The following is a 25,524-nucleotide window of genomic DNA, read 5'->3' as shown; positions in this document are numbered from 1 at the left end:
AACTGGATTTAATACAACACAGTCCCTCTATAGAGGGACTGTGATTACAACATTTCCACACTGGAGAGTGTTCATTGACTCTACCAAAGTTTAATGACCTTTTTACAAATGGTTGGTGTGAGAATGGAATGCCTACAATGACATCATTACAACAAACATGGCAAATTCTTTCCTACATGGTTGACTGTAGACAGGTATTGTATTTGAAATCAGTGAATAGCCTTGGTGCACACTGTACAGTCTATTTCTGTGTACAATACCCCATTGTTCCTGCATCAAGCAGGATGGCATGTCCAGAATTCTTTTGCCTTTTGACATACATACAAGTGAACTCTGGGAAAACACTTTCCTTTATTGGATTGGCTGTTTGGACAGCTGAAGAGCTGGCATTGCAGAAATCACTGAATGCAAAATATCAAATTTGACAATTATCCCCAGGTTAAAGGTCATAGATTCAGTAATGATAATCAAATCTACCTTAAATTGTAAAACATTAAAATAGCAAGATAATTAAATGATATATCCAAGATTGTGTTTCCCTGTTTTTACATGAAAACATCAACTTCAGTATCATTATAAAACAGCTACAGCTCAACAGGTTGTTTAGCTCTTGAATAAATCAGAAATCAGGCCTGACATTTTCATTTGAATGCTGTTAGAAAGTAGTTTACAACTGATTAGCAATTCAGATTGTTTCTATTTCAACAAACTGCCAAATTTTCACAAAATGTACTCAAGGTTTCTTGTCACACATACTCTAAACAAATGTTCAAAAATGATCCAAAGCATATACATATACCTTGTACATCACAAGACTATTTCCTTGTAAAACTGATCAACAATTTTCCATTTGATCCTGGCATTATCCAGGAAAGCATCTGAAGATTACCATTGATTATGCATGATTGGTACATCACAGTCATAAGTTTTCTCTTCAGAAGACAAATTTCTGTTTATATATTTCCGAACTATCAACACATGAATTTAGCTGTGAACTTGGACAGTTGTAGTAAAAGTACAGAAATAGTGATAAAACATTTTACCTTCAAAGCCAGTAACACTTTCTAAAGAAGGCACAAAAGAAAGCATGTTGATTCAGCGTATAAGTTTCTTTTCAAAGTTGACACTAAGAATAGTTCTGACATTAATCTGACAACAACAACTGGACATTGATCCAAGTTCTATGAGGCTTCAGAATCATTCCACCTGCTGCACACCCTCAAGGTCTGTCTTGCACATACATGTTCAATATATTATGAAACGGTAACAGTGTGTGCTAGTGTCTTCTGCTATAGATCAGCACTAGTTTGACGTCAAGGGTGTGTAAATCTCTCACTAACTGTGACATGTGGCTCTGGCAGCCACTGGAAAACTAATGGGATAGATAGGTCCACTGTTGCTTTGCAATATGGATGGGTAGCATGTGATTATTTGCAATTCTGATCACTATGATGTGATTGTAAGTCACCTTGCTATTGCAATCACTAACAAAAAGCGCTGTCTTCATCTTTTTAATGATCAAAGATTTCTGCCCCTTCCTTTATTTTAAGCAATTTCATGGGTAAACTTTAATGGCATTTAAATATTCCGTTTTGAAATGAATAAATTCCATCCTCTTGGACAGACATCAAATTGTCTTTCAGACATCCATCAACATTTGAGTTATCAATGACATGAATTAAAAATTCTCGTTGCCACAGCAACATCCATGATGCACACTACTTAATTGCCATAGTAACTCTTTGTATCAAATGATCTGGGGTCTTACCTTTCGAATGGAAACCCGACAGAGGCACGGATCTAGGATTCCAGTGGAGGCATTTGCATTCATCTTGCACAGAAAGTTAAATCTTGTATTCCATTGTACACAGTGGTTACACACTTCTTCCCTGGTAAACAAAAACAAAATAACATAAATTGTGAGAACATGTTAAAATACACCACCGAATACTGGATGATATTAAAAAATGTTCATATTCAGAGAGCATATTGTGCAATTATATAAATGTTAGTGTGATGGCAAAAAGGCCATAATTTCTATGGACCCCTTTCATAAATGCTTGTTTATTATCATTAGACACTTTACATAAGATATACCACTCTGATTTGCATTTTTGAACCCGAAATAGCAACATTCCTTTCTGTTCATTTATGGTTTACTTTTTTAAATTGCTAGACATCTGCATCATGCTTTTGTGAAATTCCCTGTGTGTGTGTGTAGACAGCAAATATTAACACAATTCTTTACAAAAACAGAGAATACACTTGAACAGTCAGCAAATACAGTCCTTTGAAGTATTTAACATGGGAGGTGGGTAGCACAAAAATGTCAATAGTCCTTTGCAGAGAACTGGATTGGAACATTTATCATTTTATCAAACACAACACCTTTTATTTAGATTTTCATTACACAAAATTCAAATGACATTTGTCAAATATTGAAAATCGATGGCAGATCAATACTGTGTGTAAGTATGTTTAATACAGTTGACGTCTTTGCAAACTTTGGAAAAATTAGAAATTTCACCTTTATTCAATTTCTGAAGAAACTTAATTACAAAGACACGATATCACAAATTTTATTTCTTGGCAACAGATTACAGGATTGAGTAAACGTCAAACAACATGTTGAGTTATACATGTACAAGGTACAGGTATATAAAGGGTATGCTGTATGCATATCTTAAGTGCAATTTGATATATTGTGCCTTATCTGCACCACGAGGTACATGTACAGTACACAAACAGCCATTTTCAAAATTTTCAGTGGCAGTCCAAGAATGCAGGAGGTAAAAACTCTCCATATACACAACAGGTGATGATGACAGGAATGTCTTCATTTTTAACATGATGTGCAAAATTTTATACTTTGAAGGATTGAAGGTTAAGGAAGCAAATATTATTTTACCACAAGGAATCTCTTCAGTTACACCTTATGCATATGGTACATTTGGAAGGATACAAAAAATGTAGATTGTGAGCCTTCGTAGAATTACCTGATATATTCACTAGGGAGTTATTGTATGTAACGACTTTACAAAATAGCAGAGATATTCCAATCCACTTACAAATTGGCTAATATTAGATTCAAATAAATTCTTTCCAGGTGGCAATTTTACACTGTTGTCTACCACTGTATGTGATGCTTAATTTCTTACATAAATAAATTCGTTTTTGAAAAATAAACTGACATGGCTTGATCTAACATATCTCCTACAATACAGTATGAGTACATACATGTATTCTACGGAGAAATACCCATATTCCAACCTTTTGCTCTATCTGACAACAGGAAAACCAAACATGTAAGCTATATGATGTTTTTCTTGGATAGTTGACCACATAGTTGATTGGATACTTTCCTCCCTGGGATGCCTCCAGCATGGATTTTAATATCACCACACTTACACAGCAAATTTATCACTTGTTTGGTTAATGCAATCAAGGAAACAGACCTGTGCCTGGCAAAATGGTCATTAAAGAAGTCTGGAGGTCTCCATTTAACAGCAAAGTTTACATAACTTTATCATCAAATTCACAATGGTATGTTTGCATGTTACACATTAAGCAACTGCAAATATGTATTTCATGACATACATGTACGAGTGATTCATATGAAACAGTCTACAATGTGGACTGTACAGTACCTCCTGGTGTGAGTGTTATCTGCATACATTATATGCACAACTTGAATCTGTTTATATCTCTTATGAGATACATGTATATGTAACTGTGGAGATAATCGTTGTTTTATTTAAAGTTCATTAACAAGTTTAGTGTTGAAATCCAATGAAAAGCATTCTCGCGAGCCAGAGCAATAATTTCTGCTCCGCTGACCTACGCCAAAAATCAAGACGGGTAGCGCTGAGCTGTTGCCGTAAAGAGGCACGTGGTTTACGACGATGACGCAAAGCAGAGAGAATAAAACTTTTTTTCACATCAAATGAATACATACAAATGAATACATTTCAATGAGAAATTTTATACCCATCATTCATAATCTGTTTTGTAAATTAAAAGAGACAGTAGCTGTAATTTGTGATATTTTCAAGATTCTTCCCTTAAAATAGTACATGTACAGCACATCTTTTCTTCTTCATCTTCTTTTAAGCATTTGGTCTGATATTTTTTTTAGGTGTTTGATCATTTATTTTAACAGGTTTGATATGTACTTTCTGCATAAACGATTTCAGTATTAAACGTTCATTGGAAAAATCACAAATCTTTATTCCTTCTTTTCCTCCCTGAACTACTACAGTACTTTGAAATGCAAAGTGTAGGCCTTGTTGAAAATGTATCGGGTACAATACACAGTATCATAACATTTAATGAACTTTGCTCACACAAAAGTCAGTTGTCAACACTATACAGCAGTGGATATTACATGCTTGGGCAGTGTTGACAAGCTGAGCCGTAGAAATTTCAATATACATGTAGATACTGTAAAGCCAGAAACATACACACTTTGCGGATAAGACAAACATACATGTACTGTAAAATCCAGAACCATCAAAAGGTTATAGATAATGGATTATTCTTGAGGATGTCAGAATGAAAACAGTGCAGATCCAATGTATTGTATCCATACATGTATTTATAAATGTACTCTTCAGTAAATCACGTGAGTAAATTGTAGAACTACACTGGAATTTACTAGCTTTTTCTAGAATCTCAATATATTGTGTGCATGTGCATATACAGCCTTGTAAGTGTGGGACTTCACTATCTCAAACATGTAGGTATGATTATAAAAATCTTTCAAGCTGTCAACTACATGTACCGTATGTAATGTTGGGAAGGCAGCAAACCTCCAGCAAAGCCAACTCAGAGATTTATGACCCTTCAACCAAAATAATACCAACTCTAAACAGACTATACCATTATAAAGTGTACATGTATGTACATTTCCCTCTTCAGAATGTATACATGTACCAGTCTAGCATTGTAAAAAGTAATGCCTAGAACAATTAGCACTTCAGTACATGCATTTTGGAAATGCCTGAAGCTCAGACCATTTTTGAAATGCTACAATTGGTTGATCATGCTACATGTACACATGTACACTACAACTCTTGCACTGTGGTTTATGAGGGCTTTGTGGTTTTAACCCTTTGAGAGTTGTAATTTTTCCCACCAAAATTTCACCACAACATTTTACCAATATTTTACCAATTCTTCTGTAATTTTTTTGATAATTTTGGATCAAATGAATATCATAGTTCATTGGCTTCAGTTTTTCAACAAAATTTTGGCAAAAATCTAAAAAAGTTTGACCGTGCCACATTTTATAAAGGTGATAAAAATTGACTTTGGCGCTCAAAGGGTTAAACATCACAGGCTGGATATTTCTAATCACTGCAAATTTTGACTTGATATTTTGAGTAAAAAATTAGTCCCTGACATTTTATTTTTTACTGCACACAAAATGTGACACCTATTTCTTTTATTTCTGTTGATAATATGCTGAAATAAAATGTAAAAGGATATGCATAAAGACACACAGTGTGTACATTAATGCCCTCTGGAACAAAATTCCATTTTCCTACATTGCATTCTCATCAGTGACATAACCACAGAGATAAAGACACATTACAGATTTGTCCCCGAGCAAGTTGGAAAGAGATTGATCACACCGAGGCCAGTAAGAATATTTGAATTGTTCCTTAGAAGTACCACTTCTAATTTGGCAAATTTGAAAATTTTTATTTTGAAATTGTGAGAAATATATACTTCTGTATTGCAACTTTTAGGACATGTTCGTTGTGCATATACATTTCTGTGGCTTTTTTGAGAGCATGTGAAATGCTAAGAATTTGTTGTGTCATCACTACCTGTATACACTGTATGTAATGCCTTTATCATTGTGGACCAGTTTTTAAAATCTGAACTCTAAGTCATCGATGACAGTGTACCTAGCGGCAGATTTTGCTGGTTCATAAAAATAATCGCTCACCACCTCTGTACATGTAGTTTTGCTCACAAAAAAATTTGAGGAACAATGATTTTTTTTGATCTAGCCTAACTGTGACAAGCAGTGCAATATATCACATCAAACACAAGGTAGGTATTTGGAAATAGGTCATCCTTGTCAGTTCACTAATATCCACTGTTACACCTGAATGGCTGAGAAATATATCATGGTACAACTCCTGATATTAAAATCTATTGGACTAGATGTGTATATCAAAAAGAGAGTGATTTGGTCTAGGAGGTCAAATTCTGCTGTAAAAGTCTCGGTGTGGCATTACATTCTATACTAACTATTTAGTTCACTACGTGTATGTATGGCCACTTTCCACACGAATGTGTACTTGTATATTACTCCAAACTGATAATTGAAATGTGATTGGGATACATTTATCTGACACCTCAACAAATCAAATGCAATTTTGGAAATCACCATGGCAGCCAAACACAAAGTACTGACACATATTTCACCAGTTTTCCCGCTTTCCTTATCTCACAAATGTGTCACATAAACTGGAATGATCAGCTCTTTCGGCAACAACTAGTCAATTAAGAAAGACTGATCACCATCACTGTCCAGTAAATAGCAAACCATCAAACCGTAAGTCCTGAGGCATAACAAGCCATCAGTTTGATAAGTGCCATTATTGCAGTAATCTGACAACCTACAGATACAATCCCACACAATTTCTGAAGTGAATTCTTGTCCTCACTCTTTTCAATTAAAACTGACATTTTGAAGAGCAATTTACTGGTAATGTCCACAGGCAAGCCAAATATTTCACTCAATTACATACTCAATCACTAAGTAACAGTGACAAAAATGTCTTACTCACAACCATGACAACAGATCAAGCAATTAAATTATTACAACTAATATGATCAACTGTTACAATATTACATGTACATCTGAGGCACACTTTTAAGTAAAATATCTTTCCCATTTTTTTTCATTCTTAAAGCCTTTGAGTGCATAAAGACATTGTACCAGTTGAAGTTTACATTCAACTATCATTGTGTCTTCACATAACCGGTATACTTAATGAAAATTTTTTTATTCTTTTAACAATATTCTAAGCAAACTTTGAAATAAAAAACAAAACAGGTATTAATCTACATGTGGCCATGATGGATCGTCTTTATCAAATGTTACAATGGACTGATATATCTTTTCAAATAGTACTACACAGTTGTGTTCTGTTCTAACATACATGTATGTTCATATTACTTGAGACCTACTTTCACCAGATAGCACATATCCACTAGTGTTTTAAGGAAATAAAATTTTCCACGTCTTTTCTTCTAACAACATGGCAGGAGCTACAATGCACAATTCATCTCGACATGGCACCTGACAGTAACTTCCATCCATTGGTGAAAACACTGTTGGGTACTTTGAACAAAAATCTCCCTCTAGGCTACATCTATACAACATTCAATATATTGAGTTATCCACCATATCCTGATAATGTTACATACAAGTATATTGTCAGATGAACAAAATGATTTATGTGAGAATCCCTTTTCAGTGGAGTCTTAAAACCAGTCTGTTTAGAAGTGGAATTCCACAGTGCCTTCACACCAAAGATGAAAACACTGCAGTCAAAGAATGGCTAACCATTTGGTTCTCGACTGTACAGTCAAAAAGTCGTCTACAGTCAATTTGTGAATCATAAAATCTTGGATGGCTTTGTTGGATAGATTCTTTAGTGGACAAAGTGGAGCCTCAGTGCCACTTTAAAAACACTTGTGTTTACCCTAACAATGATTGTAATGGTTCAATAACCAAACTGGTAGGCAATACAAATACTCCTAACTGCTGCTGAAAATCCACAATAATGTTTCTGTTAATTCTACGCATTTTTTATTACATTTTGACATGTACCCATTGGAAAAGGTCTGAAGGGTACCAGGGTAAGGCAAAGTACTTTTTTACTCCAAGGTATATGTGACGATGAAATGTTACTTTTATAGGCAGGGCATCATTTAGTTTTCCAAAAGACTGGAACCTAGAACATCATCCATTGACAAATCTCTTTAACAACACATTAAGAACTATGTAGGAACTAAATCGTGAGTAAGATGTGCATAACTGTACATAGATGGGTACAAGAAAAACTACACGTCGACCATATAACACTTTGACATACGAAACCTCTACAGCTATACTAGACTGATATACAATGTACAATGTATCAGTCTAGTATGGCTGTAGAGGTTTCATGTACAGGCGTGCAGATAATACACACTTGTAAACCGTTCACTTTCATGACTTAGTTTATATATGCACACTTGTAAACCGTTCACTTTCATGACTTAGTTTATATATGCACACTTGTAAACCATACACTTTCATGACTTAGTTTATATATGCACACTTGTGCAGAAAAGGGAAACCAGTCCCTCCTAAATGTATAGTGGTACATGTAAATACAATTTATTAGATATGTACATGTACAATGCAATGACTTCAAAAATCTTCACCAATTAAACTCAAATAGAAGCTAATGTTTAACGTCAACATAAAAACGGCTAGCTATTACGATTATTACATTTGCTTTCTTAAAATTTGATAAACTATTTCTGAGCGACCAATCTTAAGCAGTGAATACACAGCTAACTGCATGTTTACATTGGAGGCAGACCATATACATGTACATATATATGTGAGGGGTACCAGTCACACAACCACCTGTGAACCTTGTTCACACAGCCACTCACACCATAATTTACGCCATGATGTAACTACAGGTAGGATAGTCAATCTTCTTCACTTAGTTTTTCCACTGTCAAGAGTGAGTTGTATAGGGCAATTACGTCTCTACAAGATTGTGAATATTGCCTAACAGCTTTTATACCAAGCAGACAAAATACAACGTACAGTACCATGGTCTTTTGAAAGTTTCCTGACCTACATGTAGCAGAGACAAGCCTTGTTTCTGATTACATGTATCTTAGAAACTTAAGTAGTGCACGGTAACTGGGGTAGAGTAACCGTGTGTAGTGTTATGACAGATCTGTATACATGTATTACGGTAGTAATCATGATGGGATTAACTCTGGTATTTGGAGTACCTTATCAGAACTTTACAATAACACCATATAACAACAAGAAGGATAGCTAAACCCATCCACCCTTTGCTGCACCACCTTGCTACATCATAAAAACATTGAATCCAAGTGTTTGGCAAGACCACAGCTCTGAAAGAAGAAATAAAAGCTGCAAACAATTGCGAACAGTCTGCACAGTGAATACCTAAGTTCTCTCATGAAATATACTATCTACCTTGAGAGCAGAAAGTTTCAAAGGCTGATGAATGACTTTCATATCGGACACCATACAGGAAATGTTACAAAAATACCATGCACAATGCACAAGAACATCAGCATGGGGTATCATCCAACATGGAGTGGAGGGTGATGCATAGCGCCAATGTCAGTTTTGGTACAGCTGTGGAAGGCTTTCCAACAACATCAAAAGACACAACCTTGTAAGCTAAATTCATTACATAGAGCTTTATTCAGCATGGAAAATGATAAAATTACATGAAATAACTGTTGGAGGACAGGTTGTACTTGATTAGCATAAGATGTACTGACTGCAGGTAATTATTAAATTGAGATCGAGTGTCCAGGTACCGCTGTAACAAGCTAAGATGGAATGACTTTCTAAATTTAGCAACCCATCAGTACACTAATTCAACCATCCTTTTGCACTCTAAACTAACAGCAACAACAAATGAAAGACAATGTAGTATAGATAAACAGCTAAGGTGTCTCTAATGACAACAGGCAAGGATCTGCTTATTTCATTTACTCAATGCAATATGTCATCTGCCAGTGTAAGTATAGACATCTGGTTTTGTTGGTATTTACAGACTTGAAAGTCTTGATTCATTGATGATATGTAAGTGTTGGGACACAGATGTTAATATGAGGCAATTGTCATTTGACAACTTTTATGAATTTTACATGCATGGAATGTCTTGTAGGTATCAATTTCATGTTTGATTTTTTAAGTTTTCTTCCAGCAAATTTCAGACTTCCCCTAAACGATATGTGATCAGTGGCTTAAGTTGTTAACATTTTACTACTATACAAATTTTAGTTCTAATAAAATGATAGTAAGGTTGCATATTAATATAAATCTATGTTACCATGGAGATATGTCATGTGTGTTCCTTTATTCTTCCCTTAAAAAAAAGTTTGCCTAAATTTGACAATATCAAGTTGCAAGTTACATTACTTCTGTTTTGCTGAAGTTAGTTTTTGTTCTTGGGGAAAGACAGTTGATTTAGGTGACAGTTTGAGGACATAACATTCACATCCCATTCTTACTTATGGCTGATGTGATGTATGTTTGTTGATTCTAAAATAAATGTATTTTACAATGTATGTTTGTACACATCCAATCAATAAATAATTATTTTACAAGTTCAAAATGTAGGACAAGATGACCTATAATGAATATGAGGTAAACATTTGTGTTGAACTTCAAAATTATCGGTACATGATGCACACTATAAACTTTGGAAATTTGACAACCATGAAATGACTATTTAGAGTACAGAGTAAGATAATCTAAGCCCATGAAGTTCAATGACATTACATGTAGGTCTGTAATGTTCAACCAAGCACAAACGTCACAAGTGACCTACATTTAAAACATATCCACAATTCATTCACAACACAATTTGCCAAACCACCCTTTTACAAATATTTCATTTGTAAAAAATGACATTTTTTCCTTCTTTTTTATCGGCACGGATATTTCGAACAATTCATTGTAGAATCAGAGTTATTGCTCTTGTGAAATGCATTCTGTAAATTATATGTGAACATTATTAAATTCAAATGTAGTCAGTTATAAACAGCAACGGCAATTTTACCATACACATGTACAAAATATACATGTAAATCAGTTTTGCCAATGGAACACAAAGTAACTTCATTTGTCACAAATCTAAAATGTTTAAAAGCTTTAACTACCATGACAACAGGTGAAGCAGATACATTTCTTGCTTATCTCAGGAAATTAACTTCTAAAATTAGAAACCCATTAAAAAGACAAGGCAAACCCATTATCTGACTAGTACTTATCAATACATGTAGCTTACACAGAGTTTGAAAATTGATGGTGAAACATTTATCAAATCAATATTTTCCAGGTACCTGTGTTTTGTTAAGTGTTATGTTCAGCATCACTTGAACGGCTCAAGGTTTAGTATTTGTAAAGAAAATGGATCACTATAATTAGAGTAGTAAATGAACTGGGATCAAACTAAAATTGAATGTACATCTTCATTTCATTGGGATATCCCATATGTACATGTACTTCTCAACCCACATATTACATTTGAAACAATTCCATAATACTGTACAATGTTCACGGACAGACATACATGTAATGTGGAATATTTCTCTAAAGAACATCTGTCAAGCTAAATAGCATGAAAGCAAAGCTCCTGGTATTCATATTCAATATGTGAATGTTCTTTTCACATGCATACAGTGATACGAAAAAATATCTGATTAAAAATTACATGTACATCATTCTAATTTCTACACAAGAATCTGTTCCCTGGCATTTCATTACTATGAATTACGTAATGATATTTGACACAAATCTTTCGATTAATCAAGGGAAATTATCACACAACATTTAATGAGTTACAGTAAATATCCAATATTGAAATAATTACTTTTCACTTTTCTTCTATTTTGTTTGTTGATAATTGTTATTCACAGGGCTGGGAACTGTGACTTTAATTTACAATGTTGTCATTTTGTTCTGTTGTAAAAGGGAGTTCCAATAAAATCTCAATCACCTAATATTCTGTGTTGGTAGTGTACAACATGTACATGGCCATATTCAGATTGCCAGCAGATCCAGTATCAGATACATGTACATGTACCGCACTGAAGTATCAGGTGTATGTTAATGAATCAACGGTTAAAGGACTAAGCAATACATCATATTCCTAGAAGAGTAAACCAACCCATATTACAAGGTTGATGTAAATACTTCGAAACCCCTGATGGATTCATGATTCAGTGCCTGGAATAACAATGTAACTACATGTAACTGCCTAACTATCTGACTATAACCAATCTTCTTTTTGTGATTGGAATCATTTTTCATTATAGACGATAAAGTTAGTTATGGCCAGGATAGCAGTCACACAACTAATATACACATAATTACAGATCTCAATTAATGCACTCTATTTTTCCTTTTGGAAAGATTTACTACTGACATGTAATTGCCTGGAAGCATGTTGACCTTTTTCCACCTTTGACACTCATTTTCATATTTTTTGCACCTGAAATCAAGAACGATGCCTCAGGTAAAGTTCTCCATCATGATTACCAGACTGCTTTGTCAACATTTCGGTTTTTCACAAAATCAATTTTCATTGCAGTTTTGTTGCTTTGAAAATGAAAATTAGTGTATGATTTATGAACTCTTGGTACAATTTCTGCTGTCCCCTATTAAATCTGATTGGATTGACACATGTATGTCAAGGGGAACTCTAATAAAATGACTGGTGAAAAATGGCAACATTCACATGAATCTGCACACAGCTCTTAACAAAAACATAGCAGGTACTGTATATGAAATCCTCATAATTTTTTCCATTGGGGAGGCTGCCAAAGTCACAGTTTACAAGTACAGAAAAGTATTCATGATTTAATTTTATCAAACTTTATGAATTTATTATTGAAGTTACACTGCTATTTGCCAAGATGCTGCCAATAAGCACTAAAAAGTGCGGGGTTTTCTGAGACATCAAAGATGTAAATAAAATAAGAATGTGACAACATTGCCACGACAATGTGACAACACTGCCAAGACAATGTGACAAAACACTACCAAGACAGTGTGAACAATCTCGAAATATGGAATCCAATAAGGTGATCTACAACGTTTGCAGTGGGCGGGCAGGGCGCAGAGCTCTGCCCGGGAGATGCATCGGTGCCCCCGCCGCTCAACGTTGCCCTGGCCTGGGAGGCAGGGCTCATAACTTGTCTTCTAGTGGGGGGGGGGGGGGGGGTCCGACTTGAGTGTACGGCTGCAGTGGGCAGGCAGGGTGCAGAGCTCTCCTGCTGTAGATACCAATGTTCTTCTTGCATCCATAGACAACAAACAAATTGGTGAAGATGTTGGTCATTTTTGTATCAAAATACATTGATGCTATAACATCAACAGCTGACATTTGTAATCAACAATAACTGTGGGTTTAAATATAAATAAACATTAAGAAGTTATCTTGATGGATGCAAAGTACTGAAGGCAAACATGTGGCCATGCAAAACCCAACCACACCAATACACCCTGGGCTATAAGTTGTTAGTACAATTTAACGAGATGGCCTTGCCTTATCTCTATCCTCTTATAAACAGTATTATAACAGACTACGAGAATCATGTCTCCAAGCCATTGATCGGACTCTATATCTATTCAGCTCTGTACTACATGTATGTGAAGTTGGAATGCACAATACCAGTCCACAATTGAGATACATGTAAGACAATGCAAGCATACCATCATGTATGATTAACATACACGGCTTACAGCACCCATACTATTATTTAGCCTATGGCCCTAGTGAAAACTGAAAGAAATTGACAAATTGCATTAAAACATGCGATTCATAATGCAATCGTTTTCTTTAATTTGATTTTGCGAAATGGTTAGCATTAGCCACTGGCAACTGCCATAGTATAGCAGATTTTCCACTTTCAAGTTTTTTCATCAACATAAACTTTTCAAAATGTTTATAATATCACTTCACTTGAATTCCCTAGTAAAATACTGATATGCAAATCATTAAAAGCCATGGTACTGAATCAAGCACTGGCCATGAGATCGGGCAATCTGACTGCGAAATCCATTACATCAGTCCATACATGTACCATTATGATACCTTCAATGACACAATGTAAACACACCAGTCCCCACACATACTGTACCTATACAGTGGCAAATTAGTGCTTTAAAGTTACAAGTTGAGTATATGAACAGGAAAGATCAAGAAGTTTTACCTCACAAATTTTTTGAATAAGTTATGTTGCAATTTGTCGAAGAAATGCCACTCTATACATGTAACTTCACTGAATTTTCAGAAGACAATGCCTAGAAACCCCATACATGTACCCACAGTCCCTCCGTACCTTGATATTTTTATTAGCTTCTTTTGAACAGGAAGTTAAAGACATAAAGTGCACAAGAAAGAACTGATTTAAAAAAAATGTTCCAGTTGACAAGCAACCAAAGTATTTATATTGCTTGTCTTTGCAATTTGAAATGTGAAGGTATGCATAGGCTAGGCAGTATTAGTTTTGACACTCACTAGGGTAGAAACCGCTGTAAATCTAAAAGCTATGATATGCACATTGGATTTCATTGAAAACCAGATTGAACGAAAATGTCCAACATCTCCACTGGGTGGACTTAGGCTACAAAACGTGGATGCAATACATAAAATTGTCCATTGCTACAACAAATTAACAAACACTTTCTCACGTGGAGAAATGCTAGTCCTACATGTACGAGTATGGCATGAGTGTCCAGCTTTGGCTACACCGCCCCCATAGCCAGACACTCTTGCCATACTCGTAGGGCTAGAGAAAGACTATCTCGTTCTTGCAATAAAAGCCAAGGCTAAAACATAGACTCTCATAAGAATACTGTTACACAATGACGTCTGTAGAACTAGAGGAATTCCCTTGCAACATACTTGATGATATTTCATCTGATATACACAGGAAACCTACAAAGGTTAACTCATGCCAAGGCCATGCTTCTCCTTGTATGTCAGCCTACTAAAGAAAATTCCAAATAAACTCCCCCTTTTTTGTTTTATGTACATAGAGTCATTGGTTTCCCAGGAATAAAGACATCATTACCCTGAAAATAAATGTAGTATGCATCAGACACAGGAACCATAATCCAACATACCCTGTGATGTCATGGTAAAAGATTTCCTCTTGCACATACTTTTTACATTCTAGTACCACCTAGTATTACATTAATTTTTCATTCACTGTGAACCCCCTATGTATGTCTATAATCCAAAATCCAATTGGGTTTTAACTATGACAAATATAACTGGAAATTCTCAGCAACAAATCATTATAAAAGCTGATTTCAGTCATAGGGCTACATATTAACAGTTCTTTCATTTTTTTAATAATGTCCTGCCTTTTCCAGGTGATTTAGAATTTATCCCGGTTTTGTTGACTCTGAACAAAACTCACCCTCCCATCCTCATCACCGTCCATTAGTTAATATTTTCTCCAAAGAATATAAAAATTGTATAATTGCAGCCATGATTTTGAAATATGACACCAGTAAATATTAAAATTTAATTTTTCATATTTTTTTTACATATTTGAATTTAATAATATTTGCATAGTATTAATATTACCAAATTAGTTATAAATATGTTGACACTATTTATTTTAAGATTTGTACGGCAGGATTTGTAAATAAAATTTGTTTTTATGATTTTACATGGGTTTATATATCAAAAAATTATTAAAAATTCTTTCAAATTTCAAAATGTGATTTTTCAAAAAGTACTTCAAATACAGGGCAATTGTGCCGTACAAATCTTATCTGTAACCTTGTTAATAGGCTGTAAAAATTCCATGTCCATATCTCATTTCAAAGTTGGATTAAATTGGTATACAATTATGTAGCAAAACTGTTATTCTGTCAAAAATGTTGAAAACAAGCCATATTTGCACCCCTCTTTTGAAGTCATAGAGCAGTTTTTTTGGTTAATCTCACTTTTGACACCTCTTAGACACTCAAAGAATCTAAAAATGCATTTACAATTAGCAGTCACTCACTCTGAATGCTAGCACCGCCTTGTCAAACTTTCCTGAAAAACAGCAAATAATGACTTTCCCTTTTCAAACATTTTATGAAAAGCTAGGGGACCTCTACCATAGTTAATACACTAAGGACTCCCCAACTTCTTCTTATTTGGTCAGTTTTTCAGAAGTTTTAACAGGCTATAACTCTGCAATGCCTTTGTGCCAAAATGTCTAGTTTTTTTTATTCCACAGAGAATGTTGACTACTTTTATATTATAATAGTTTTGTTGAAATTTATAACTGACGCTCTAGCCTTTCCAACCACCTTAACTCTTTTCCTGTCAAGTCCATATTTCGCCACTAGGTCAAGATGGTTAAAATTAATGAAACACAACATATTCCATATGGTGTATTTTAACATAATACTGTACATTTGAAGGCTATTGAAAACATAAATACTGTTAACTTGATTTTTTTGGACTAAAGATGCTATAACAGACCAAGCCAAGTGGGTGAAAATACGTCGTGTTTTGGCTCAAAACCGCTTTTGACTGACTTGGCTGATGGGGAATTTATACTGTCTGGCAGGAAAAGGGTTAATAGTATGTTTGTTCTTCCCAAATTTCAACATCTTTAATCCCAGATTTCTAATTTCCATATAACGATTAAAAAACTGTCAGCAAATAAACGGATGACCTTGGACAAATTCCAAGTATTCTTCCTCTCAACCTGGCACTGCTTTATTCATTGATGGTAGAAAATATCTTGTTTCTGTTCAGACTAAAGGAACATTTCATGAATTTAATTATTTGACCATAAGACACCATGGACTGACAAAACCAAAACAATTTCAGAGGCATTAAGCTCTTTAAAATGATGAGAGATGACCTTTATGTCATTCTACTTATGTGTCATACTACAAATGCCCTTCCTTGACATTAATGTATTTTACAGCCTAACACACAAGATATGTTCATTTATCTCCAAGACTGAGTCATTTCATTCCATCAGTATTACCATTATAATATGTTATTACACTTAGCATGCTGTTGAGCCCCCTATTTCCTCCATTTGAAATCCATTATCACTTTGTGGATATCTACAGTATACAACTACATGTACTGCATGCATGTACTATGGAAACATGACATGTGTATATTTTGGGGAATCTTTATTGTTCACTTAAAAAATAATTTTGTTGACTGTTGTGTATACAACATGTACATGTACAGTCGTTATAATAATGAAACCTTTGACAACTATTTCTTTCAATCGCCTATGCTGCAACTTGGCAATCAAAATCCAACCAATTCGTTTGCCTTTGTTATATTTAATATACTACATATACAAGATACATATTACTACAGTATCCTCTGTGAATACCATTAGGTACATGTACACTTAAGTTTTTTAACATGGAACTTGGAAGTCATTGATCAAAGTTTAATCAAGAATTTCAATATATTTAAACATACTTAAACAATTATTCATTGTTGGCAATCTATATCAAAGTCATTTATAACATACATTAAGAAAGAATTACATTTCTAGACTTTCAATTATTTAATATTAAATAATGAACAGATCAGATACAGATGTATCAAAAGAGGTTCGTCACTGAAAATGTTGGTGCCTTCTTTTTTGCCACAATTGTCACACATTTTTACACAAGACTACTACCCTTCGTAATTGGTAGATTGTTGTAAAGCATTCTAGGATGTTTAGTTGCAAAGCTATCTTTGAAGTTCTGTAACTCTTGAAAGTTAGAACAAATGTCCTTCACACAAACCATAAAATGTCAAGAATTTCTGGTGCTTAATTTGGCTGACGTAGAAAAAAGGCCATTGCTACTTTAAAATGAGGCAGTGATCTCCTATTACATAAATGTTTACAAATAGAAAGTGACCTGTCACTAATTGCACTTTATCCAAATATCTAGAAAACAAACGCTCAAGTTCACATGTTCAACAAACTTTGATCACATTGATCATCCTACACTCTCCTCCACTTAAAATCTGCCATATTGCTACCAAATCCATGAAATTGTTTGCTCACACAGACTACCAAAGCCTGAGACCTGGAATCTAGTCAGTACTAGGCATGCAATGCCCGGTCAGTCACTTTGGGATGCAGTCAAACCCAGCTGGACACAGAAAGGCCAGACTATGACTTTGTTATACAAATTACATGTATTGAGACAACCGGTCTGCTGTGGAACTTCACAACAAAATTTCAATATCTGAACTGATGTACTTGAATGACAGGCAAAGGAAATGATGGCCTATGAAAACGCATGTTTGTTGCATTGCAGAGTTTGTGGTTGTGTCGTTGTCATGACGACTATCAAAATTTGCATACAACTCTGAGACTAAAACAGGCTGTCAATAGGTCACCAAACTTTTGAGTATCCCTATTGTCCATTATACCTGCTTCCTTGGGTTTTAAAGGTGTGCAATATTCACATCAAATGACTAGAAAATTCACTTCATGGGCAGAATCTAAAAAAATAGCCTTTTCTTGTCTTGGTAACAAAAAAAGATATCCCTGAACTAAAATATGCATGGGCTACCAGCCATTGTCACCGGGCTACAAACTTCAGAAAATGGTAGCTCAAGTGGACTACCTTGGAAAAAAATTAATTTCGAGCCCTGACATGCATACCACTTCAATGCAATCAGAATAGTTAATTCTGAGAAAATGATTTTTTTTGACCAAAAATGCAAAATATTGCCCCCAAAACACAAATCCGAAAATTGCATCACAATTTTTACACATCTGACAGAAGACAACCCTAGAATTAAGAGTTTCAAATTTCAAAGCAATCCAACAAATACTTTAGGAGAAAATGATTTTTTGACTGAAAATAGGAAAAATTGCCCAAAAATACAAGTATGAAAATTTCACCAAAAATTTCAATAAATCTGATAGAGGCCAACCCTAGGATCATGCATATCAAATTTCAAGGCAATGGGACAAGCGCTTTCAGAGAACAAGATTTTTTGACCAAAAAAAGGGGGAAAATTGCCCCAAAAATACAACTTTCTAATATCACCACACTTTGAACAAATGTAACTAAAGTCATTATAGAGAACCTGTATATCAAGTTTCAACCAAATTTGGTCAGTGGTTACAGAGTTTTAGCAATCTGCAGGATTTTCCTTTTTTTTTTCACTTGCATATTTTTGAGACTGACATGCTAATTTGAACAAATTCACATCTTCACTCCTGGGTGCACCTGTACATCACATACTAAGATGGTAGGTGCTACAATTTAGGAGTTTTTGATGTGGACGGACATACATCCACACATACTAACAAACATACATACAGTGACGCCGCCGACCTACATGTACCATATAAGCTCTCTTTGGTATATATACCTATACCAAATGTGAGCTAAAAATGACCAACTGACTATATAATATTATATTGTATTGTGAAATAAAGTGGCGAGTGTCTGAGCATAATGGTATTACTGTTGTATGTCCTTCTGCCAAGTTTGATTGAAATTGGTCCTGTAATTTCTGAGTAATGGCTCTTGAATAACAAATAGTCAAAATAGACTTGGCCGCCAGGCTGCCATATTGAACTACATTGTGAGACAAATTGATGTGCATTCGAATGTCATGTACATGTACGTCCTTTTGGCAAGTTTATTTTTGACATGGCTTGGCCATCCCCTCTGACCAAGATTCTATTTACCAACACACTTAGTGTACATTGCACAGGTGTAACCTTGTAATATGTTTAAATTGCACTGAAATTGATTAGCATAATATTAGCTACACTACAACTTGTTGATAGTTACATATAATGACACTGTGTCCAGTTATACACTTCTTGGTGTCATGGTAACAAGTTTAGTGACAGGTACATAGGGGACCCATTCTTTACAAGGAAAACAAGAAGTCTAGGTTATGTAATGGACATTCATCTGGTGAAAAAATTCCCCTGTGGATAGGGACCTGCTTTAATCTATTGTTCTGGCTTTGTACAGAATTCCTGGTAACTATGACTAGGAGAGTTGAAATGGGTCATGGTGTGTTTATAGCGAAGAAATAGTGATTGATAACACAGAAATTTACATCTTTGATTTACTTATAGGGGTATACTTTCGATCCTTGTTAATCAAGACTGAGTCCTTCAGAAATGTCATACATCTGCATAGCTTTGGGATTCTTTTACCATCAATGCTCCCTAGAAAGAGGTTGAAACCCATCCAACAGAGAAACCAAGCCATGCATTGTTGTCAAGGAGAAAAACAACAACATTCTACCACAAGTCTGGTTTTGTTTTTTATAAAAGTGATAATTTTCTATGAAGATGATGAAGAAATTTCTATCTCAGAAATGAGAATAAAGTATGTACAGGAAATAGTTTCCATTTCCATTCATTCACATTGCCAGACGGAACATTCTTTGTGATTGTATGTTGCTGTATGCTTTACTTGGAATAAAAAATGAAACAGAGATATCATCTGAGATGTGAAAGTTTCCACTTAAAATGAATGCTTTACATTTCATGAATGTTGTAAGAGTCACATCACCTGACAAGTTTTATCTGATTGTGAAAACCAATTTATCAGTAAACACCAAAGATTTTATAAACAGCAAGATCCTCTTACTGAAATGAACGTTTTGATGTTTACCCTGTTTATAAATCTCTGAACAATGTCCTATTGCATCAAGCTTCAAGAATAGTTACATCATGGTTTCAGTGCTTTCACTGGTGATGACTTCATAGAATGAAGGATGTTTTGAAGCCAAACTATGGGATTTACGGGATTCCATTGATTTTGGTGGCATAAAAAAGATTCAGTCTTCTAATGAAACAATTCAGGGGCCCCTTCATTGTGTCATCATCAGACAACACTGCTAATCTCAAATACTGGTAAACTGTACAATTCAATTAACTCTCGTATAAGCACTCTAGGCTCTTTCAAATAGAAATATTAACATCTATTTGCAATGCAGACTTTCGAGTTTCACTCTTCCTTTGTTTAAAATGCTTTCAGAAAGTAATTACAGACTTGTTTAGGCACACACCCAAAACAAATGTGCATACACTCCTTGTACTTTGGATTTGAAATTGTCTACAAGGGTTGGATACAGACATTGGCATTTTATCAGCTGCATACCAAACAACTCTTAAGATGTAAGTTTAGATGGAGACAGTAAAATGTGAACTTAGTGCAAGGCCAGCTACACAACAAGCATAGTTTTAACACTCTATAATATTCATGGTTCTTCATCCAATTGCTACGTAATAACTTTCCATGATCAAGTTTAATTGATATGTTCCATTATAACCTAAGAATGTGATTCTATGGTTGTGAATATCATTTACTGAACAAAAGTTTTGTCTGATAGATAAAATCACAGGATACAGGGACCTTCCTGGCATTAACCTATAGATTTCACATACATGTAGATCATATACATGTACATGTAAGTACCCATAGTCTTGTACACCCATAACTCAAACGTCATACTATAAAATGAATTTTCTAATGCTTGGTTTGGATACCAATCAGCAGTAGAGTCAACCCATGCACAAGTATGTTCCTGAAATCACTTGAGATTGCCAATTGCAACAAATACTTCTGAAAATTCCAGTGATTCTGCCAAGTAGCTGTGTGGAAGGCCAAGCTTACTGATTGAAAACAATGAAAGTACATCACAATTGAGCAAGGCTTTCACAAGACGTACAATCAAGCCTGGTGGTCTCAAAAGACAGTGACACTGCACATCTCACAGAGTGATGTCTATGATGAATGCAAAATCCAGAGCTTGCCTGGATCAATGAAAGCCAGGATAATCAGATCAAAGGTGGTATTTTAATCTGACAAAGCATGGTTTCAGATAAATACCTTAATGGGTCATCTGTAGTGCTAAAGTGATTCATATACTGAATATGTTACCGCAGATAAGTCAATCTATAATCACCTTTGAAGACAATGGAAATTTCTTGTATTTGTTTTGGTATACAATGAGGATTTTTACTGGGAGAAGATGAAAATCAAAGGCACTTTTAGAAAATTTATTTCATGCTTCACCCTGTTCCATCATAGCCAGCTATGAATTGACATATATGGACATATGAAAGTTACTGGTGGACAAAAACAAGAAAATTATTTATATTTTAAACATGCAATTTACAAGATAAAATAACTTGAGGGAACAATCTGAAAATATCTGTCACTATTAAATGATGAATGTGTTTAAAGTGTTTGTTATGTTTTAAGTTGGCAAATCACTCAACCTGGGATTCCTGCAGCCATCCTTATCTTTTACAAAAAATGTTGATTGGAAGTTCATGCAGAAACTAATGCAAAGAAATATGTGAATTTCTAAACATTTGGCCATAAGAATTGTACACACATTGCTTTTGTTTAGATTTCATATGCAGCTACAGACTACAGATACCTACATACAAATGTACCCAGTGGTACCCTTATACAGGCTAAGTGATACATGTACCCTCACCTTTACCCCTGCATAGGAAACCATAGCGCTTGATAGTGGTACAGTACATATACATGTACTACATGTATCTGCGGAGTACATGCTTCCTGCTACATGTACATGTAAATATCAAGCAACTTGTTCCACTGTCCAGCAAAACTATCTTGCCTATCTCATGGTATGCTCCATGTACCACTCCTGTACACAGATTTGCTGATTGTATGTTTTCAGTACATTTGTCCTGTAATACCATACACATGTATTTGGCAGTTTGATCTCAACCACCAATCTTTTTTACATTGTCCACGTTTGAAAACCTCAATACTGCCATCTCTCTCTCTCTCTCTCTCTCTCTCAAACATGTTGGATATAACGGACAAAATATTTTACCAGCACAAAAATTTACTCTCCAGAAAAGCGAAAAGTATCCAGTGTTAAATGCAAACAAATGTCATGACAATTACAGCTGTCTTACATTCATTTATCATGCATATTCATACATTTTATCAGTGAATAATTTGGGCAATAAAACACACGTGTACATGTAGGCATGACTTGTCTAAAGCCCATCATTTTCCACTCTGATTTCCTCTTTCAATTCCAAAATGTACAGAATACCATAGGAGATGTTTGTGGTGTATGTTTATCACAGTAGACATTTTGATGATACAAATGAAAACACAGTAACTACCACAACTTATCCCATTGGGAATGTCTACAACTGCCACAGTTTCACTTTCAATGATCTGACTACATCACTTCCTTGAAATTATTCATCACCTACATGATTTAATTAGATAAGTATGTGTGCCTATGGATTCATGCATCTCTTTACAATCCTAAATTGTGCAATTTATTTTTGTGATACACAACAATGAGTTGTAAAATTGTAAGTGTTCAGAATGTGTGCCTGTTTTGACTTCAACAAGCCTAATCTTAGATACATACAGTATTTACATACAATGACCATTATTGAACTATATTAACATACAAAGCAAATATTCAGTCACCATGGATACCATCTATATGTACCAGTTGACTTGTGGTTTATTTAATTTGTCAGTGAAATAAAATGGCTTTGTGTTTCAAATTCAATTGAAATGCTACATGTAGTTAGCTAGAAAACCTGGGAATATGTTCTGGTTATACTACATGTATATCATTAATATGCAAGTACACAATGTAAGACAGTCATATTGACACTTCCCAGTGTTAATGAATACACTCTTTGGTGTGATGACAATGAAAAGATCAGGCTTAGAATTTCAGACTATTTATGAGATACATTGTATGTGTACATTAAAGCAATTATGTTACTACAAATTGACGTAAAAAAATGTTAAAAACTGATTAAAATCCAGAGTATTCCTAGTGGACTTTCCCAAGCAAAACACATAGCTCTTTCTAACATCCACCAGCATCTCGGTATACAGCTCTGTTGGATTTTGTCATCAACAAAATTTGGTGGGTTACATGCAAAAACTTTTATATCACTGTGAAAGACTCTATCTACATATATATATATATATATATATATATATATATATATATATATATATATATATCTGTATTTTGGTAACTTCTGCTTTGTTGTGGATAGTCCTCTCAAAAGTGCCATCTCAACAAACAGTTCAAACTAATGCATTTTTCACTAAAGTCTTTGCTGAGTTATTTACATTTTATCACATTTTGAATAGTAAATTGTATTTACTTTGTAACTTCTGCTTTGCTGTTGTTTCATTGGGTATGTTGAACTCACATTAAAATAATTAAATACTAATTTATCAAATGTAATTGCAGCTTATTCTACAGTCCAACAACATGAAGGTTCCTGGCATCACAAATGAAATGACACATCATTTATTTAATGATTATGACGATAACCAAAACCATTGCATACATCTATAGAAGAAACAACAGCTAGCTTTCATTGCTGTTTGCACTGATGCAAAAGCCGAAAATATCAATTTGCCGATTCAACATGCCCTCCACTTCACATATAACCATTTCAATCATTTCCAGTTTACAAAGAGATAGTATAATCTTGAAAATGAAGAAAAGAGATTCATAAAAACATGCTGGTCATGGGAAGGTCAAATAAACTACATTATTATTTGATAAACTCTGCATAAGAGACGGGTGACAACAGTACTTTCATCATATTGTACATTTATTTCAGAGAATTTACTGAAACTTGGAGAGTATGGTCTAGCAATACACAAACAAACAAAGACAGAAAATCAAATGTTCAACAAGTTTGACTCTTGTTTCATTAGGCAATCTCTTCATATTTAATCCTGTGAATCATTGTATTTCTCATTGCCTGAAGAACTTAAAGATAGCAGATTGATGAGTTCAATCAACTCCTTTTGGACACTTGATATCTAGCCATATTTGGTTATATTTGCATTCCTAACAGACCAATGAACACTTCATGTGTACAGCGTACTTACCTGTACAAACTATACTGGTGTCAATGGACAGACTGGCCTGTTTGATCATCTCTCTTTCATTTCCAAAATCACATTTATTAAAACATTCCATGGGTACATGTAATTGAAAGTCTTCTATTCAGCTTGTGGATCAACGAAATCAGTTACAACATGTACATTGCATGTTAAGTTGTGAATACTGACATTATAAATGATAACTTTTTCCTCTTAATATTTATTAATTAATTATAATAACATTCTGTATGTAGTTAAAGAAATATTAGACCCTAAGTCATTTCAAATATACATGCTAAATCTACCAACATAACAGCTTGTCATAATTGATGACATCATTTGGTATGGCTACCAACACTGCACTAGTAGTGAGTACCAGTACAAGGATTTTGACAGGTACTAAACTAGTCACAGAACACTTCTTTAGCTTACTACTATTTCATAAAGTAGCTTGTAGTGAAAGTTTGGAAGAATACCATTTACCATTTACCATGAAGCATACTTCAAGCTTTTGATTTCATCACCTTCTTTGGAGATAAAGTATTGCGATACCAGCTACAACCACCAGAAACATATCTTTTCAGTTGAAATACAACAATGTACCTCTTATAGTTCACTATCAAACTACAAATATTGTGTAAAAATTACTTCACTGTTTGAAAAACTTAGGATTTTCAACAATGTATATCTCCAAAATATATTGACTGGATTCTATATTGCAATATGAGGATGTCATCAGTGTTTTCTGAAAATGTAACATGAGAAGTTACACATGCGTAAACTGACTTCTTAATCACTTGTAAATGCTTTGTGATAAAAAT

The 25,524-nt window shown here is 34.5% G+C and overlaps 1 protein-coding gene across 1 annotated transcript in view; it reads right to left on the bottom strand.

Annotated features, from left to right (window-relative positions):
- Positions 1 to 25,524, bottom strand: part of LOC139114757 (early estrogen-induced gene 1 protein-like) — a 49,127-nt gene that overhangs the window by 19,483 nt on the left and 4,120 nt on the right. The window contains exon 2 of the mRNA XM_070676650.1: positions 1,769 to 1,889. Coding sequence (XP_070532751.1) covers positions 1,769 to 1,889 — 121 coding nt within the window. The remainder of the gene's footprint in view (positions 1 to 1,768; positions 1,890 to 25,524) is intronic.

Source organism: Ptychodera flava, chromosome 16 (genome assembly GCF_041260155.1).
Source record: "Ptychodera flava strain L36383 chromosome 16, AS_Pfla_20210202, whole genome shotgun sequence".
In the NCBI taxonomy this organism is placed as follows: Eukaryota; Metazoa; Hemichordata; class Enteropneusta; family Ptychoderidae; genus Ptychodera; species Ptychodera flava.
The sequence above is the reverse complement of the archived record's forward strand: the minus strand, read 5'-3'. Positions and strand labels throughout refer to the sequence as shown.